The sequence below is a fragment of the Streptopelia decaocto genome (genome assembly GCF_964273445.1).
Source record: "Streptopelia decaocto genome assembly, chromosome: 3".
Classification (NCBI taxonomy): domain Eukaryota; kingdom Metazoa; phylum Chordata; class Aves; order Columbiformes; family Columbidae; genus Streptopelia; species Streptopelia decaocto.
In genome coordinates, this window is record NC_138656.1 from 872375 (window position 1) to 891014 (window position 18640).

An 18640-nucleotide genomic window follows, 5' to 3' on the forward strand; every position below is an offset into this window, starting at 1 on the left:
CAATAAACACATTGGTGCAAGGGGAAAAAAAAAGCATGTATTTTTTTTCCCCCCAGTGTTTGTCTGAGCAAACAGAAGCTATTTGCAAATGGTTTTGAGGTGGTGGCGGCCCTTCCTTCCCCTGCGAATGCCAGCGCAGGGGGAGTTTCCTCGGCCAGGGCACACGGGGGATGCACAACCGGTGGTCCCAGCACCAGGGAGGGATGGACAAGGGGAGCCCTTCGCACAAAAACAGCCTCTCTGCTCCTGGTTTCGCTGTTTGTGGGCTCTGTTCATCCCCAGCGGGGTTCCGGCCGCCTGCTCCTCTGTTTTGGCAGCCAGGAAACCTCAGCCGGCTCAAGGAGCCCGTCGGAAACAGCTCCGGCTCTCCAAAATAAGGTGCAGCTAAATTAATATGGTGCGAGTGACTGCAGAGTGATGTCACGGCAAGCGCTGGGGGGATCAATGTGTCTCTCTGTCCTGGCGCTGTCTTTCTGCCCAGAAACGCCCCTTTCCATTGGTTTTACCCAGGGCTAAAGGGGTAAACTCCAAATATAATTCCCACCAAGAAGAAAAGCACCGTAGCCCTGGGACGTGAGCATTTGGACCCGACACTAAGGCAGGGGGGCTTCCGAGCGCTCCTTTGGCCACTGTATTTCTGGACAGCTGCAACTGCCATCGCTAAGTCGAGCTCATCCATTGCCGTGCCCGCCTTTAATCTAGCGGGATCTAGGCAAATTCCACTGTGCTATTTAAATATTAATTAAGATTTATCACCCGGCGCATCCTGCAATATCCTTTCAAACAGATTTCATCTCTCCAAATCTGGGGGAGGTTTTCTTTTTGGGAAGGTTTACGGCAAACAGGCAGGGGCTGGCAGGGGCTGGGGGACAGATGCCAACCCCCGGACTCCCGAGAGCCAAGGAGACACAACCAGAGCAATGGGTAATGAGCTAAATTACTCCCCTTCTCCATCCTCAGCTCCCCGGGTTAAAACCTCCTGGGTTTAGGTGATCTGGGATTATGGAGTTCCTGCCTATTGCCGAGATAAATCCAGCTCTTTCTGCTCTGCTGTCTCACGTGGCCAAGCACACGGACCCATCCTCTTGCTGGGTTATTCATCTTGTTTTAAGTTTATTAAATACACTTGTGGGCATAAGCCCTGCAAATCCACGGTTCAGGTGACAGAAGCGTCCCCACTGCTCAGTGTTGTGCCTTTCTCAGGGCAGTTTTTCCTACAAGTTTTATTCAGCATCAACAGTTCATGGACCAGCCTGAATATTTATGTCAATAAAGCCAAGGTTTGGGGACACGCGTGAACGCTTTGCTGCATGCAAATTAAAACCTAATTTATTAACAGGTATAAGGGAGGGCTGAACCGGATTGATTAGCTTTGGGAAGGGAGAGGGGATGCAGCCAGAGCATCCCACTGCCTGGGCAGCCCATGGGGAGATGCGAGAGGCATCGCGATGGAGCTGGGAGCCACCAAGCTGGGTCAGACGGGGCGCGTTGAGCCAGCCCTGCCCACCGCTCGCTCCAGACGTGTCCTGTGTACCTTGGCCACCGGCCCCAGCCCAAACCATCGGCTAGGTCCCCTTCCTTGCAACAGGGGGTTCACCAGGATGACCTGGTTTTGGGGACACCCCAGGGTTGTCCCCCAGCCCCCGTGTCCCCGGGCTGGGGTGTGAGCGTGGGGAGGCGCAGACACAGGGGCATTGAGCGGGGCTGTGAAATACAGCAGCGTCCAACCCACCGGGAGCCCGGCCAGGGCAGCGATCAGTGGGGACACTGTGGTTCCCCAGCCCGCGGAAACAAACCGCAAAGCTGCCCAGCCCAGCACCGGGAAGACGCACAGCACCCCGGCTCCATCCCCCCCCCAGCACAGACAACACCCCTTCTTGAGATATTCGCTTTATAAACACACAAACCGCACCAAAAGCCTTCTTCCCTTATTGTTTGTACAGAGATGCCCACGCTGAGGACTCTCCCAAAACGCTTGTCCAGCAGCAACGCGGCTTTTGAACTCCATGGAGTTTCTTTTTGCTAACGCCTTTATTTGCCAAAATATCGTTGCTTTCCTGAAAACTCTTGTGTTTGTTGTTTGGTTGCTTTTTATTTCCCCACCAAGATGTAGCAGAAACCCCAAAGGCAAGATGGGCAAGAGTTTGAAGAGTTTAAAGCTCCTATTTTCTAGGAGAATACTAATTTAAATAAAGGCAGCAGCTGTGCTGAAGATGTCTGCAGGGTGCTGGCCATTAACTGCACTGGTCAAAACCCGCCAGCCGCTTACATTTTGGCCCGAAAACTGCTCCTAATCAAAGGTGCAGTTGTACCGCGGCTCCCAATGACACAGTATTTTAGGAAGGGAAAAGGAGTTTTAGAAATCGGTCAGTACCTGCTTGCTTGGCACTTGGGAAGCGGCATTTGGCACTTATTTAAGAAGTTTTCTTTACTGGAAATGACTTTCTGCTTGGAGATTTCAAGGGATGTTTAAAAAAAATAGCCTTAAAGCATAAAAATAAAATTGGAGCCAAGTGCCAAACCCAGGAGCTGGCTGGACATTCCCTTTGGGGTGTCGGGGGGTCCAGACCAAGCACGTCGGGGGGCTTTGCATCCACTGCAGACTTAATAATGGTGGTTATGGCATGTGGGAAGTTCTCTAAATCTGCCAGCCAGGGCTGGAAACACCTGAAATCACCCCAAAACCCCAGCGGGGGGGGGGTGGGGGCCGGTTTGCAGGCAGGGCTGCCAGGAGAGGGCAGCAGAGACCCGCGTTTCGGGCTCTACAGGCGGGGACATGGGGACAGCTCTGCCAAAAAACGCCGACAAACGCCCCGACAAATGCGGCTGCGACGGCCGCGGCCGCGCCGCTGCCCAAGCGGGGGGACGCAGACAAACCGACACGGACAGACGGACCGACCTGTCCCGGGACACACACCCTGCCAGCCAGGGTCCCCCCCAAAACCAGGCACAGCCACAAATCGCTCCTTTTGCCGCTCCAGCGTCACCTCCCCCGGCGCTTTGTCACCAGCAGAGGTTAGCGGGCTGCATTAGCAAAGCCGGGCTTAGCAAAGCCCGCCAGCCGGGCAGGATTGTGCAGCAGCAGCAGCAGCAGCTCCGCTCCCAGTGATGAAACAGCATAAAATGCAGGATTTTATTGCTGCATCCCTTCCGCACCTCATCAGCCGTGCGGAACCACTCAGCACCCGCTTCTTCTGGCGCCATCACAGCGAGTTTTGGGGAGAAAACACAGAATTGTAGCACAGTGCTATAGACAACAAGGGCAGGCTGCAGCTGTCTGCAGGAGACCCGCGTTTCCCCAGCAATCCTGGAAGCATTTCTCTCTCTTCTCTGCCTGCAAAACGCCACATCGGAGCCAAAAGCTGCCCGGCAGCACGGCTGAGTGTGCAAAGCAAAGGGCAAAATGCCTCCTTGTTAGAAAACAAGCCGGAAGGCAAAAAGAAAAGGGATTTTTCCAAGGTCACATTGGATTTTTCTGCAAGAGCAGACCCCTCCAAGGCCCAGGCCGCTTCTCCAGAGCAAAATCAGCGGGGCAAACGCAGAATAAAAGACACCAGCACTGCAAACGCATCGCAACACGCTGAGAACAGCAGCACCCAGCAGCTTCTCCCCCAGCACCCACCAGGTCCCCGCTCCCACCAGCCCACGTTTCCAGCAAAACAAGGGATGCTACAGCTCTTATTTTTCTGTAGGAGTTGCACTGAGAGCCCAAACACCTGAGATTTACAAGAACAAAAGAGCACAAAGGGCTTTCCGCCCCCAAAAGCCCCCAGCACTCACCTCCACCAAGAACACTCTCATCCCACACAAAAAAAGCTCTTTGCACCCTCTAAATGGGAGCTCACCCTGACAAAAACCACCTAAAGAGCCCTCGTTTAGCCAATAATTAATCCCCCAACTGTTCCTGGTTTCCCACCTGGGGCTGATGCCGTGGCTTAAAATTTGGGGTGCAGAGGTGCTGGGGAAGCAGGATAGGTTCTCTGTATGTGGGGACAGGGGACAAAAACAGGCTGAGGAGAGCTAAACCAGCCCCTGGGAAACCATATACTGCTTAAAAACCAGGGCTATTTACTTGCAATTTGTTGCCTTAAGGGTTTCCTATAAACAGTGGATTTTGCAGATCTTAAAACCCCAAAATTGGTGATTCCGAGGCTTGCCTGCCAATAATAATCCTAATAATAGTATTATTATGCTGTAATATATCTTAAAAATGTTAAAGCAAACAAAACAAAGCCGCAGTTTTTGTGAATTAGGAAGAACCAAGACCCTACATGAGGTTGTTCCCCTCATTGATGGGCTACAAATCAATGAGAATGAGGTTGTGGCAGCTGGGGGGGTGTGAAGGGGGTTGGAGATGGGGGGCAGCCCCAAAAAGGGGCTCAGCACCGCTCGTCCTGCAGCAGCGCGGTCCCCAGCGGGGCCAGCAGGAGGAGGGGACACGCCGGGGGTTCACGTCGTGTCACGGTCCCCAGCGGGGCCAGCAGGAGGAGGGGACACGCCGGGGGTTCACGTCGTGTCACGGTCCCCAGCGGGGCCAGCAGGAGGAGGGGACACGCCGGGGGTTCACGTCGTGTCACGGTCCCACGGGCCGCGCTGGGTTTGCAGCGGGATGCTTGGGCGGTGAGACACAGCTCGGCTCTGCCGGGAACTGCTCCCAGGCAGCCGAAATATGTCAGGGATGTTGATAACCGGAGCTTTAGGGAGCGGGGGGAGCCCTGGGGGCGGCCAGAGGAAGGTGCTCGGCCCTCTTTAGCAAGCCAAGCGTTTTTGCAGTCATTGAACCCTGCGCTTGTTTGCTTTCCAGCTTGGCTGGGGAGGCGCAAAAGCTGTCAGAAATATGAAATACAAGCAGCGCTGTTGGGGTTTTTTTTGACACAAAATAACTCGTGCTGCTTTTCCGCTGCCCTGCGGTTCGAACCCCCCTCCACCAGCACTGGGGATGCGCTGGGTTTGTTCTGGGAGGGGAAAAGAGGGTTTGCAGCCCCCGGAGCAAACCAGGGGGGGTCTGCGGGGATCCCCCCGGCAAAGCCACGTTCCCTTCATTCTCCCGGGCAGGGTGGTTGTTAAAATGAACTCGAACGGCCTGTCCCAATTAGCGCTGTGGGGTGAGGTCGCAAGAACCACCAGGGCTCCGTTATTTCTTTGTGATTCTAAGCAAACTCAGCACGAAAAGAACGAACCGGGACGTGCCGCTGGGGAAAAACAGGGGAAGGGCGAGGACACGGGCACGGCGGGGACAGCTCTAGGAAATGCTTTTGCAAACAGTTTATTCACTTAAAATAATGGGTGTGTTGGCCAACGGCGAATGATTAGTGACATTGGGATCCTGGTGCCAGGAGTGTGTAACGACCTGGGCTTTGTGGCTTTTAATGTATAGAAAAGCAAGGGCTGGTTCTAAGTCTGCAAGGGGCAGGAGGGACCAAACCCACAAGGTCGTTTTGGGGGATAAATCCTTGTAACGGTGGGGGGGTGCTCTAGCCCTGGAGGCGCTAGTCCCAGCCTGCTAAAGCTTGCCTGACCCTGAGGAGTAGAACAAATCGGCCTGGGCTTCTTTAAACATGAAAGGCAGAATATCATTGAATATTTAAAACATATATTTATCTCATTATTTTTACACTCATTTTTCCTATCAGCGAGTCCTTCAGCACAAAGCAGGGAGTAAAGCTGGACTGACCGTGGGGTGATGGAGATGGGCATCCAAAATGCCTGGAGGATGCTTGGGGGGGGAGAGTGGAATGGGTGTGAGCTGCCTCCAGCGCTCAGCACAAATTAATAGCAGAGCAACTGCAGGGAGGCACCATTTTGTAGTAATTTATTTTGTTTTAAGGGCCTAATAACTTCCAGCTGGTGATTTGTAAATAAACAGGGCTCCTCACAGAAAAAAAAGAAACAAAACAAAACTGAAATGACGCGTTTGACACCGAACCCTGAGCTGGGAATTCAACACTTGTGTCTCAGCGGGGAGAGCAGAGGAGGGGGAAACGTCTCTCCAACGGTGAGCCTGGAAACTTGTAGCATTGAACATAAAAGCCACCTTTCTTATTTCAGGGAAGGGGCAGAGAGAAATGATCATTTTCTGCTAAAACTCACGTCTCGGTGGGAAGTGCAGCAACGTGGATGGGCTTGGTGCAGCAGAAACACTTGTAGAGAGGCTGAAATTTCAGACCCTCTGAAAAAAAGAGACAACTTCAGCACAAGAAACACCAGGAGCACCCCAATGTGTCTCTGTTGCTCTGGAATTCGGGTGTTTTACCCAAAAAGCGAGGTTGCAGGGAGTTGAGAAGCAAAATAAAAGCACTGCATCCAGTGTGCGGTGTGGACAGGGATGCAGGCAGGGATGCTCTGCAGATGCAGGAAGGGATGCAGGCAGGGATGCTCTGCAGATGCAGGAGGGGATGCAGGCAGGGATACAGGCAGGGATGCAGGCAGGGATGCTCTCTGCAGATGCAGGTAGGGATGCAGGCAGGGATGCTCTTTGCAGATGCAGGAAGGGATGCAGGCAGGGATGCTCTACAGATGCAGGCAGGGATGCAGGCAGGGATGCTCTTTGCAGATGCAGGTAGGGATGCAGGCAGGGATGCTCTACAGATGCAGGCAGGGATGCTCTGCAGATGCAGGCAGGGATGCAGGCAGGGATGCTCTCTGCAGATGCAGGCAGGGATGCAGGCAGGGATGCTCTCTACAGATGCAGGCAGGGATGCTCTTTGCAGATGCAGGTAGGGATGCAGGCAGGGATGCAGGCAGGGATGCTCTCTGCAGATGCAGGCAGGGATGCAGGCAGGGATGCTCTTTGCAGATGCAGGTAGGGATGCAGGCAGGGATGCTCTACAGATGCAGGCAGGGATGCAGGCAGGGATGCTCTCTGCAGATGCAGGCAGGGATGCAGGCAGGGATGCTCTCTGCACATGCAGGCAGGGATGCTCTCTGCAGATGCAGGCAGTGGGATGCAGGCAGGGATGCTCTCTGCAGATGCAGGCAGGGATGCAGGCAGGGATGCTCTCTGCAGACGCAGGCAGGGATGCTCTCTGCAGATGCAGGCAGTGGGATGCAGGCAGGGATGCTCTCTGCAGATGCAGGCAGGGATGCAGGCAGGGATGCTCTCTGCAGATGCAGGCAGTGGGATGCAGGCAGGGATGCTCTGCAGACGCACACAGTGGGATGCAGGCAGGGATTCAGGCAGCAGGATGCAAGCAGAGATGATGTCATGCAGCCCCCCTTGTTGCCCCCCATGGGCTGGGGGCCCTGCCAGAAGCCCTGCCTGTGTCCCAAACAACTGGGGGGCATGGGGACCTGTCCTGGCTTTGCCGCACCGCGCCAGCCTGGGCACCCACCTTCGCCCCTGCCCCACTCATTGTTTCCCTGAAGGTTCCCAGTCCTGGAATTTCCTTTAGAGGTGCAAAACAATATCAGGAAAATCACTTTTTCTTTTTTTGTTTTTTTTTTCCTAAAAAGCAGCAAGGGGCCCCCATCCCCTGCGTGGAACAACATCCTCTGCCATCCCGGCTCCTGTCCCCCCGCTCCCCACATCACCCAGTGACACCGGTTTCCTCCCGCTCCCCAGGCCCAACTCAGGGGCACCAACAGGCAAAGGCACTTCTAGTGGCTTTTCTTTCCAGAGGCCGCACCTCGTGTGAAAGTGAAGGCTTTTTCAGAGCAAAAAGCTGATTATTTCTCTGTAAAAGGGACTTTTTCTCTATGTTTTTAGCTGTGAGTGGTGAACAGTCATCACAGAAAGTGTCAGATTTCCTTTTGGTGCCTCACCCAAGCAGAACTGGAACAAGGTTCCGTGTTCCCCACTACAGTTCAGACAATATCTTGCCGATGTTGCCAGTGCAGGGCAGGTGCACCCAAAATACGCTGCCCTGGGGCAGGGACCCCCCCGCACCCACCTCCCAGCCTGTGCTGCCCACACCAATGAGGCAAAACCTCCTGTTAGTTCTTCCATGTTCAGGATAAACCTCCGATGTGTGTCGCCGGCATGATTTCCTGAGATAACCCAGGATAAAAAGGAACTGAAGATGCTTTTCTGGCTGCAGAAAAGGGCCGGGGGGGCTGGGGACGATGATATCAGCCCCTCCCAGCCCCTCCACCCTGTCCCAACAAAGGCAGGATGCGGCATCTGTCATCTGGCAGCTTTGGGGATGGGGGGGACGGGAGGGGACCCTCCCCGAGTGTTTATGCACCAGCAGCTGCCCCCCCCCCGCATCTCCCTGCTCCCGGAGCATCAGTCCCGGCACCCCAAGGGAAGGGTGGGGGGACAGGGGACATCCTCCCATAGGGGACAGGGGACATCCTCCTGGGGGGGACAGGGGACATCCTCCCATAGGGGACAGGGGACATCCTCCTGGGGGGGACAGGGGACATCCTCCCGGAGGGGACAGCGGCACATCCTCCCGGAGGGGACAGCCATCGCTCATCCAACTTTTGTGAACAAACACGTCCAAAAAGCTCCGATATTGCAACACCCCCACCCTCCTGGGTCTGACCTTTCCCCATGCTCAAACCACCCTGTCCCGGGGTACCACAAGGAGGGGTCGGGAATCAGCTTTATTTGCTGCACTTGGGAAATTAAGCAGGTTTTTCATGACCCTACCCATGCTTCCTCCTCTTGTTTTGCATGTTGTTCCTCGTGGCATCTTTTGGGGGGGCTTGGACCTGGCTTACTCCGAAAAAGCTCCGGCTTTGCAGCGCGATGTCTTTTTCCAAAGACAATTTGTAGGAACAGCCCTAAAATCGTGCTGTGTAACACCCCAACCCCTGGTTTAAATGTGAGAAAGAGCCGTAACAGCCTTCAGGGCACAACCTGGTGCAAATCCCTTTCCCTCCCGCGATGTTTTTACTTTGTTAGAGGAAAGCATGTGCGCAACAAAACCAAACAGGGTGATTTTATTCACCTATTCCCATTAAAGCCTTTTCCACCCGTGGGGATGTGGGAGGTGATGCCAGGAGCATCCTCACCTCCTCACCCGCTGGTACCCAGGGGTGTCACGGGCACCAGGGTGTCCCCAGCCAGGGACAGCAGTGACAATATCCAGCTGCCAGGCTGCCTTTTCATTCAGCTAATTGCAAAGAGCGAGCTTTTCCGGGAAAAATGTAACAATAATACCACTTAAAACACCAATTTTCAACCGCCTGGGTGGGGATGATGCCTCTCCCTTGGCTTCAAAGGCCAGTGGGTGATGCTCCAGCTATGGGTGCTTTGAATTTGGGGGCAAACTGGGGTTTTCTGGTGCCTGGAGCTGCTGTTTCTCATGGTGATGAAGCATCTCTGCAGGATTTTCAGGATGAGCCTTGTGTTCCCCCGGACCCTTGTGCAACCAGGAGCACAGGACCTGTAGTTGAGTTTCATTGGTTTCAACTCATTTTCTGCCAGCTCTTTTTGGAAGGAGTAATTGAAGAAGGGGACGTTGGGTCTCTGAGGAGACCGCTCTTATTTAACCAACCCATGCAACCCTGAATTTCACAACATTAAATTAAAGTTGGTCGGGCATTTGAGTCGTATTCCCTTCTCCTCCTTCCCAACCGCACGATATTCCAGCAGAGGTTTTGTACGCAGATGTTTTTGCACCCTGCGTGGCTAAAACCAGCGGGGAATGTGTGGAAAAGCTGCTCAGGTTTTATATTCGAGCTTGAAAGGCTGAGGCTGGAGAAAACGCACATTTGGCAGCGTCATTTTTCTAGCAGCTCAGCTCTTGCTGCAGGGATTAGCCTATTTTTAGCTGAGAAAGCAGCTCCTGGATGCCGGCAGAGCGGTTGTGCTTCCTAAGGACAAAGTGACCCCCAAATCTCGAGCCCAAGCTTCAGCCCCAGGCTGCGCTTAGCCCTGCAAAGCCCTGGGCCTGGCTTTGCTTCTAATCAGATTAGAATCCAGATGTAAGTCGGTGATTATGAGATAATCAGCCACGGGGACGGTTAACTGAAGGAAACGATATGTTCCTCATCATAAAGAGTGTTTACGTCAACATTGGGGTATGGAGATGGGGCTAATTCGACACAGTCTGGGCTTATTGCCCGTGTATATGTTCCCGTGGGGTCCATCTACACACAGCTCCTGCATCCCTGGTGTGAGCTCTACCAACCCTTCTATGGAACTCGGGGTGGGCTGGAAACTCCCTTTAAAATTCTGGTTTTCAGACGTTTCCAATGGGACTATTTCACCTGTTCTTTTATGAAACTGCATTTCTTTTTTTTTTTTTTTTAGGAAAAGAGTTAAAAAAAAAAACAACCTAAAGGAAAAAAAACCACCCCTCACAGTCTGTTCTGCCCAGCACCATATTTAATTGGACTTTCATTTTGATCAGAGGAGAACAAGGCCATTTTTAACTCTTTTGGCTGTATTTCAAGGTGGCTTTTTTGGTTGCAGCCAGAGGCAAATACATCAAGCACGGGCCTTTTGCTGGAAGGTTTGAGGTGAGGTTTGCTGGCTGGGTGGACATTGGGCATCCAAACCCATGTCCATGTGGCAGCTGGTGCTGTGTTCCCCATAAGCAGGTAAGGGAAGGCTTCAGATTCCACCTGGCAAAGCCAGTTTTTATTATTGCAGGCTGTGGGTTTTGAGGTTAGGGGTTTCTTTTTAAGGTATTTAAATACCGCTTGGTGCTGTCTCGGGGTGGGGAATGACAGAACGACAGAATCACAGAGTGTACGGCCTGTGTTTTATTTTGAAATTAACCGTCTGGAGAGCTTCCCTTGATGGAAAGCAGGTTGATTTTGCTTCTTAGGCAACTCACTTAAAATAGTTCCCTCTTGGTGAAGAGTCGTCTCAAATCCTCCAGCCACGGGGAGCACTTTGCCTTAGAAAAAAGTCATGTTTTACAAGCATGGGGGGCAGGATCCCTTGGGAAATCACCCCGAACCGCTGCAGCGATGGGCACTGACAACCCGCCCGTGCCGGGGCACCTGCGAGGGGGCACCAGCCACCCCCAAAACGTGCCCCCGCGCCCGCTCTCCATCCCCGGCGCTCCCCACCCAGAGCTTTTCCAGGGCAGGACTAACAGCAGCAGGACAATGTGGGCACGAGTCCTGCTCGCCGCCAAGGAGTTTCCTCCTTTACAGTAAAGGAGCATTTAAAAGTTTCCTGCTCCTCCTGGGAGGTGGAGGGGGTCGATGTAATCTGCAGGCGGCTTCAATTGTTTTTATGACACATTTTTCCGGTCGCCGGCTGCAACAGGAACCCCCGGAGCACGGTGTCCCCTCCTGGGGCCCCGCGCCCAGCCGGGCAGCCACCGACGCCGGGAACTTGGGTGTCACCGCGGCGGACCCCGGTGGCATTTTCCCCCTGGTAAAACACCCGATGGAGATGATTTGGGGAGCAGGATGCCGAGATGGGATGCCCTGCTCCCGGTGCCACCATCCCTGCAGCTCTGGGTACCAGCGACTTTCCGCGTTGTTGCCCACCCGCAATATTTAAGCCGGGGTGTCATGGCTAAAATATCTCCGCCAGCTGCGTAATTAACTATGGTCGTATATTTAAGCACCCAGAAGCAAAGTGCACCTGCTTTCCCATGCACAGGGGGGCTGTTCGCAGTAATATAATATATTAATGTATTTATAGTCCACTCCATGAGGTCATTCCGCCAGCTCACAGCTCCACCCGGACTTCCCAAAGCCTCGGTGACCCACCCGCGCTGACCCGACGCGGTGACTTGGGAGCGTGAGACGCCAAAAACTGAGACAAAGGTTGTTTGTTCCATCACTTGGTGGCCTGGACCGGGATGGGGGGAGTAGGGCTGCATCTCAGGAGGTCCCCAGCTCCCACAGGCACCCACGAGTGGTCCTGCCTGCTCTGAGTGCTTGCTGCAAACATGCCCTTGATCCCTCTCATCGGAAAACAATAAACACAAACATAACAATTACTTACAATTAAAATTAAAAAAAAAATTAAAAAGAAAGGAAGAAAAGAACAGTTGCTATAAAAAATGCGTATTTTTTAAAAGAACAGTTGCTATAAAAAGATGTAAAGATAAATAAACAAAATACGCCAATCTCTGCCCCTTTTCGCTCATTGCACCAGGCAATTCGGTGCAGACTTTGCTTCGGGGTGAGACTTTTTTAGTGCACAACCAGTTTGGGGGCTGCTCCTCCCCGTTCCCGCCCCGCTTTGGGGATGCGGGGGGGGCTGCCGGGGCAGGGGGATGCGCGGGGCCGCGCGTAAGGGCCGCGGGAGCGAGCGCGGGGGCCGGGCTAGCGCCGGTCGCCAAGGGCAACCTGCCTGCAGGTCCTGGCGGGCCGGGGGGGCCACCCCGGCGGTTCCGGGGCTGCGGGGGGCCCGGTGCAGCATCCCGGCCGCCGCAGCCCCCGCGGATGGGGGGTCCTCGCCGCGGGCAGAGCCAGCGAAGCACCGCAGGGGGACGGGGGAAGGGGATGGCTGCGGCTCCGTTTTCCAGCAGAAAGCATCTATCAGAAACCTGGATTGTGGTTTTTTAACGTATTTTTAATGCTGAAGCTGGCTTTCGTGGCAGAGGTGATGGGGGCGAGGATGAAGAACCTGGGTTCCCACCCGGCGAGCGTGCTCTGTCTGTCGCTTTAAAGGGTCCAGATGCTCCCGATCATCTGATTCGGATCAAGCAGGACTTGGCATCACCAACAGCCCCTGGATTCCACCGGCGCAGCCCCGGCACCTGCTGCTGCCCCCCAGGAGGGACCCAACCGGCTCCTCCAACCCCTGAAGGACTGAGAGGTAAAACATCTCCCCAGCTCGGCTTCTCCTTCTTTTTGCTTGCTTGCCCCGCAGGGGTTAATGAAACCGTTGAGATCCGTAGATGTTCGTTAAGGTGGATGGATGGTGGCGTGGATTGTCAGGCCATGCCATGGGGCTTATCACTGTGCCCCCATGTGTGGGTAACGCACACCCCACGCATGGGTAACGCACACCCCACGCATGGGTAACACACACCCTATGCGTGGATAATGCACACCCCACACATGGATAATGCACACGCCATACATGGATAATGCACACCCCACAGGTGGATAATGCACACGGCATACATGGATAATGCACACCCCACGGGTGGATAATGCACATGCCACACATGGATAATGCACACGCCACACATGGATAATGCACACCCCATGCCCCTAAGACCCCCCAAAGAGCCGGGATGCTCCTGGGGAGCGATGAGAAGGCACCAGGGCAAGGAGGGGGTGGATGGAGGGATCCGGGGGGCCGCGGCTGGAGCTGCTGGATGCATGTGGCCGTGATCCAATCGGGGGGCAGGGGAATGTGCTTTGCATCTGCAGCTCTCACCCCCTTCTCTCTTTGCCCGTGCCCTGCCTGCAGGCTGGTCCCCGTTGCTGTGCCCTCCATGGACCAGCTCCCAGCATGAGCGCCGATGCTGAGCAGCTCCCGGCAGGGGCCCAGGCGGCCGGCGTGCCCCTCTGGACCGTATCCAGCTGGGCGGCCTCCGAGGTGCCCCCCAACACCAGCGTGGCCATGGGGGAGGCCGGGCGGCAGCATGGGCAGGCGCAGTGGGGTGGCAAGGCGGGAGAGATGGCGGGCATGGTGGTGATCCAGTGCATCTACGCCCTGGTGTGCCTGCTGGGGCTGCTGGGCAACTCGCTGGTCATCTTCGTCATCCTGCGCTACACCAAGATGAAGACGGCCACCAACATCTACCTGCTCAACCTGGCCATCGCCGATGAGCTCTTCATGCTCAGCATCCCCTTCGTGGCCACCTCGGCCGCCCTGCACCACTGGCCTTTCGGCCGGGCGCTGTGCCGCACCGTGCTGGGCGTCGATGGGCTCAATATGTTCACCAGCGTCTTCTGCTTGACCGTCCTCAGCCTGGACCGCTACATTGCGGTGGTGCACCCGCTGCGGGCGGCCACCTACCGCCGGCCTCGGGTGGCCAAGATGGTCAACGGCGGCGTGTGGCTCCTCTCCTTGCTAGTGGCTTCACCCATCCCCATCTTCGCCGGCACAGCGACCACCCGCGACGGCCAAGCGGTGGCCTGCAACCTCCTGTGGCCGAGCCCGGCTTGGTCGGCCGCTTTCGTCGTCTACACCACCTTGCTGGGCTTCCTGCTGCCGGTGTTGGCCATGGGGCTGTGCTACCTGCTGATCGTGGGCAAGATGCGGGCGGTGGCGCAGCGGGTGGGCTGGCAGCAGCGCCGGCGCTCCGAGGGCAAGCTGACACGCCTGGTGCTCATGGTGGTGGCCATGTTCGTGGTCTGCTGGATGCCCTTCTACGTGGTGCAGCTGGTCAACCTCCTGCTGCCCGGCCGCCTGGACGCCACCGTCAACAACGCCTCCCTCATCCTCAGCTACTCCAACAGCTGCGCCAACCCCATCCTCTACGGGTTCCTCTCCGAAAATTTCCGGCACTCCTTCCACGGCGTGCTGCGCCGCTGCCTGGACGCCAGCCTCTGCTGCTGCCACGCCGGGGACGGCGCTGCCCAGGAGGAGGAGGAGGATGAGGAAGAGCCCCTCGATTACTGTGCCGCTCCGCGGGGGGAGGACAAGGGCAAGGGCTGCATGTGCCCCCCACTGCCCTGCCAGCAGGAGCCTGTGCACCCCCAGCCCTGCTGCAAGCCCGGACCCCTCCTCACAAAGACCACCACCTTCTAGAGCATCCCCCCGCCCTGCCGGCCTCCCCCAGGCACCGGCAATGGGGACCCCGGCCGGAGAGGGGACAAGCAGTCCCACACAATCAAAAAGCCATAAGACTGGCCTGGCATAGAGTTAATTACGTCGGCTGATTAATCAGTGCCGTTACTTTCAGCACCGAGGAGCCTCCCCGCTGGGAGGATGTCAAAACGCATCAGTGACTGGTGACCGGAGACACGGGGCGGGTGTCCCTCCACAATAATAAACCAGAAACTTCCCGTTCCTGCCCGAGACGTGCTCTGAAAGGTGGAGAAAAGCCCTAAAACGCACCAGCCCCGGGGCGAGGGGATGGGACAGACCGACTTCTGCACCAGCTCTGCAGGCGTGGGGAGCAGCGGTATCAATCTGACCCCTTTGGAGCAGCAATCTGACCCCTTTGGCTTCCTCTGATGTGAAAAATAAAGGGTTTTCTTGGCACCTGAGGTCAAAGCTCGAGACTACGCAAACCTGAGCCTGGGCAGGTGCCAGGGAGACCCAAACGTCCCTTCAGCTGACACAAAAAGGAAACAAACGTGAGTCCCACCAATAAACCTCCGCCGCGCACACCCCAAATTCCCAGGCAAAGGGACTGTAGCAAAGACAGGAGCAAACTTGTATTTTCCACCAGAAAACCCAGGAGAAGCGAATGCCACGGGTGAACATCACCCCCGGTGGTACCCGAAACACAGACCCAAACTCCAGCTGCAGAACAGCACTGAGGCCACACCAGCTTGGTAGCGTTCAATTAGCCATTTTCAGCTTATTTGGTTCTAACTTTGTCCTTTTACTGTTATTCTCATTCTCCATTATTTATGGCTCATTCCTTCTATTTTAATCACGGCTGAACGGAGCAGCGGGGAACGTTTTCAGCCCCATGCTCCTTTTTGGTTTGTTTTCCCGCTCCGGCGAGGTTTGTGACCTCTGGAGCTCTGGCTGCCAGACCGGCCGGCGATCGGTGAGGGAAAGAAACCCCACGGTCACTTTTGGGGAGAGAGAGAAAGAACATGTCATTACCAGCTTTCTATAAACCAGACTGTTAAAGCTTTATTGGTCGACACACAAAATCACCATGTGATTGTGCATTGCATAGGGTATATTTCCAATAAATAAATAAGTATTTACAAACGTGCCGGGTGTATAAAACAGGGGGTTGAACCATTTACATGAGGAAAGCTACAGTTCAGACAAGGCATAGCTTTTTATTTTCCTTGGAGGCCGCAGCACAGCTCTATGGTGTCAGGGGAAATGCTGTTTGGTGCAATAACGCCCGCAGGTTTCACCCCCTATGGCTGCTGGAGTGGGACCCCCCGGTCCCCCCAGCTTTGCAGAGCTGCCCCTGGTCTCCCCACCCAAGGATGGAGCTGGAATAATGCAGCAAATCCTTCTCCAGCTCTCTCTCCTCCCCAGTGCTGAGCAGCGGCCCAGATCCTGACCCCCCGGGAAAGTTTTGCCGTGAGGTCCAACATGGATTAGAATCAGCCCTGGGCAAGAGTAAAGGAAAAACAGGAAAAAAAACAACCTATGGATATGAGAGGTGGGTTTGTAAAAAAGTAAAACCCAATCAACGATGGTAGAAAATCAGGGAAGAAATTGCCCAGGGAACGCGAGGGTCCCCAGTGCTGCAAATGTTTCCTACTGCGGAAAAAACTACCCCGGGCTTCTCGGTATCCCAAATTAACCGCCGTGCCCCCCGAGAAAAGCCATGGGACGGTAAGAGGGAATAGAAGTGAGGCGGTTTAGCCCTCCCGCGGGGACGCTCAGCGCTGTGGCCAGCGATCCGAGGTGAGACGCGCTCTGCTGCCAGCGCGGAGAGGCAGAACTCAGGCGTGGCGAAAACAGAACCGGAGGTTTCTGCTGACGAAGCAGAGGGGGGCGAAGGAGCGAGACAAAGCGCTGACCGCAGGATCTTTGCTCCTTCTTCCGTCACCCGAAACTGAACGTAGCCAAAGGCAGGAGCACCCCAACTGCAGGAAAACCATCACCCCCAGCCCGGCGGCACACTGCCCACCCAAGGAGGGGGAACTGGGGCCAGGCGACCTTCCATGGTCCCCAATGGCCCATGGGCCATGGCACCCGTGGTCTCCCCCCACATGTATGTGGATTTAAACAGTTCCAGATGGAGACATCCCTCCTGTGACACACAAACAGTTTTTCTGTGCAGCCCCCCCAGCTGCTGGCTCGGGAAAGGCAAAGCCGAGTTCTGGTGCAGGGATTGCAAGAGCCGGCTGGAAAGCAGCAAGGAGGTTTGGAAGTGGGGGGTGATCACAGCTTTTCCCAAATCCTCATCATCATTAAAAAGGTGGGGGGGAGGAAGTAAATATTACTCAGTTTTGCCCACCTCCCTCTCTCTGTCCTGCCCAGTTCTCCCTACAGTTTCTGGCCGGAGGCGGCACAGCCCGAGGTGACCGGCTGAAGTCCCATCTCCTTCTCGTGGGGGCCACCGCACTTGTAATCCATGCTGCTGGGGGACCTGCAGCGCTTCTTCGCCAGGTGGTAGCCCAGGGCCAACAGTGCCAGGGCTGCAGAGAGGGCACCCATGGCAATGCCCACCAGTGCACCGGGGTGGAGGTGCTCTGCCTTCGGTGGGGTCCGGCTGGGGATGGGTGTTTGGGCTTCAGGCCCCAAATCCCCCGAGTACCCCCCGTCCCCATCTTCCTCCAGGATTTTGCCACAGTCATTCTGGTTGAGGAGCTGGTAGCCGGCGTGGCAGTGGCACTCGTAGCTGCCGGGGTGGTTGACGCAGTCGTGTTGGCAGTAGTTCATGTCACACTCGTTGATGTCCATGCAGGTCTTCTCGCTCTCGTCCAGCACAAAGCCCTCAGGGCACTCGCAGGACAGGCTGTGGGGGTCGCACTGCGCCGGGCACTGGCTGCGGTTGCAGTGCAGCACGCAGTGGCTGGGCTTCCGCGGGTCCACGGTGTAGCCGGGATAGCAGCCGCAGCGGTACCCGTCGGGCACCTCCTCGCACTTCTGCTCGCATGGTGCCTTGTAGCAGTGAGAGACGGGCTGGCAGTGCCCATCCAGCATCTCGTAGCCGTGGTAGCACTGGCACTGGAAGCCGCCCTCGGTGTTGACGCAGACCTGTTCACACACCTGGGGCGAGACGGCGCAGTCGTCGATGTCCTCGCAGCTGCTGTCGTCGGCCGCCAGCCGGTAGCCCGACTCACACATGCAGAAGAAGGTGGTGCCGGCGACGATGCAGTGATGCTGGCAGGGCGCGCCAGCGCAGGGCGAGCTGCAGCTGCGCCCGTCGGGGGCCAGCACCTTGCCGTCGGGGCAGGAACAGCGTGGCCGGCCGCCCTCCTCGCCGCACGTCCCCTCGCAGCCCCCGTTGGCCAAGCGGCAGGCCCAGGCTCCCGGGGCGTCACGTCCCCAGCGCAGCCCCCCGCTGTCCCCCTCCTCGTCGCAGCGGAGATCCAGCCCTATCTCGGGGATGCTGGCGATGCTCCCGGCTGGCAGCACCACAAAGTCCCCTCCGCGGGCGCCGAAGGGGGTGATGTAGGTGACAAGCAGCCCCTCGGCGGGCGGCAGGCGCGGGCAGCTCCCCGCATAGTTGTACTCGCAGAAGAAGCCGTCGGCCGTCGACTCGCAGCTCCGCTCTTCCCAGCGCAGCTGCCGCGACACGGTCACGCAGCGCTTCCCGCACCGCCGCTCCGACGACGCCCAGTTGGAATAGTCGGTGCGGCGGTCGCCCGTGACCCACTGGAAGCCGCGGAGGCGCTGGGCCGGCTGGGTGCAGGGCAGGGAGGGCGCCAGGCGCAGCCCCAGCCACAGCCGCCCGCTGCGGTTCTGCAGCAGCAGCCCGATCGCATCCTCCGCCACGGTGGAGCGGACGGTCATGAGGTGCCCCCCGCCCCGCTCGCACACCCCGCTGGCCTCCGCGAAGCTCCGGGCCGCCCAAAAGATGCCGAAACAATCGTGCTCCAGGCACTGCGCGCCCGAGGGGGGGGCCGGCCCCGGCTCCCCCCTCACCCCCAGCCCCAGCAGCAGCGGCAGCAGCAGCGGGAGCCGCCGCATGGCGGAGGGGCCGGCCGGAGCGGCAAATCTCTGACA

General features: G+C 56.5%; 2 protein-coding genes across 2 annotated transcripts; one reads left to right on the forward strand and one right to left on the reverse strand.

Moving 5' to 3' along the window:
• The first annotated feature begins 11833 nt into the window (after positions 1-11833).
• Positions 11834-15470, forward strand: SSTR4 (somatostatin receptor 4). Its single transcript, XM_082049471.1, has 2 exons — positions 11834-12679; positions 13283-15470. Exon 2 carries the CDS (start codon positions 13325-13327, stop codon positions 14567-14569), a length of 1245 nt encoding a protein of 414 aa, XP_081905597.1. The 5' UTR covers positions 11834-12679; positions 13283-13324; the 3' UTR covers positions 14570-15470.
• Positions 15471-15604: 134 nt separating this feature from the next.
• THBD (thrombomodulin) lies at positions 15605-18626 on the reverse strand. Its single transcript, XM_082049470.1, has one exon. It carries the CDS (start codon positions 18602-18604, stop codon positions 16955-16957), a length of 1650 nt encoding a protein of 549 aa, XP_081905596.1. The 5' UTR covers positions 18605-18626; the 3' UTR covers positions 15605-16954.
• Between the last annotated feature and the right edge of the window lie 14 nt (positions 18627-18640).

Bases quoted from the DNA above. Each gene is read 5' to 3' on its own strand.
- THBD (XM_082049470.1), bottom strand. From the start codon at position 18,604: ATGCGGCGGCTCCCGCTGCTGCTGCCGCTGCTGCTGGGGCTGGGGGTG.
- SSTR4 (XM_082049471.1), top strand. From the start codon at position 13,325: ATGAGCGCCGATGCTGAGCAGCTCCCGGCAGGGGCCCAGGCGGCCGGC.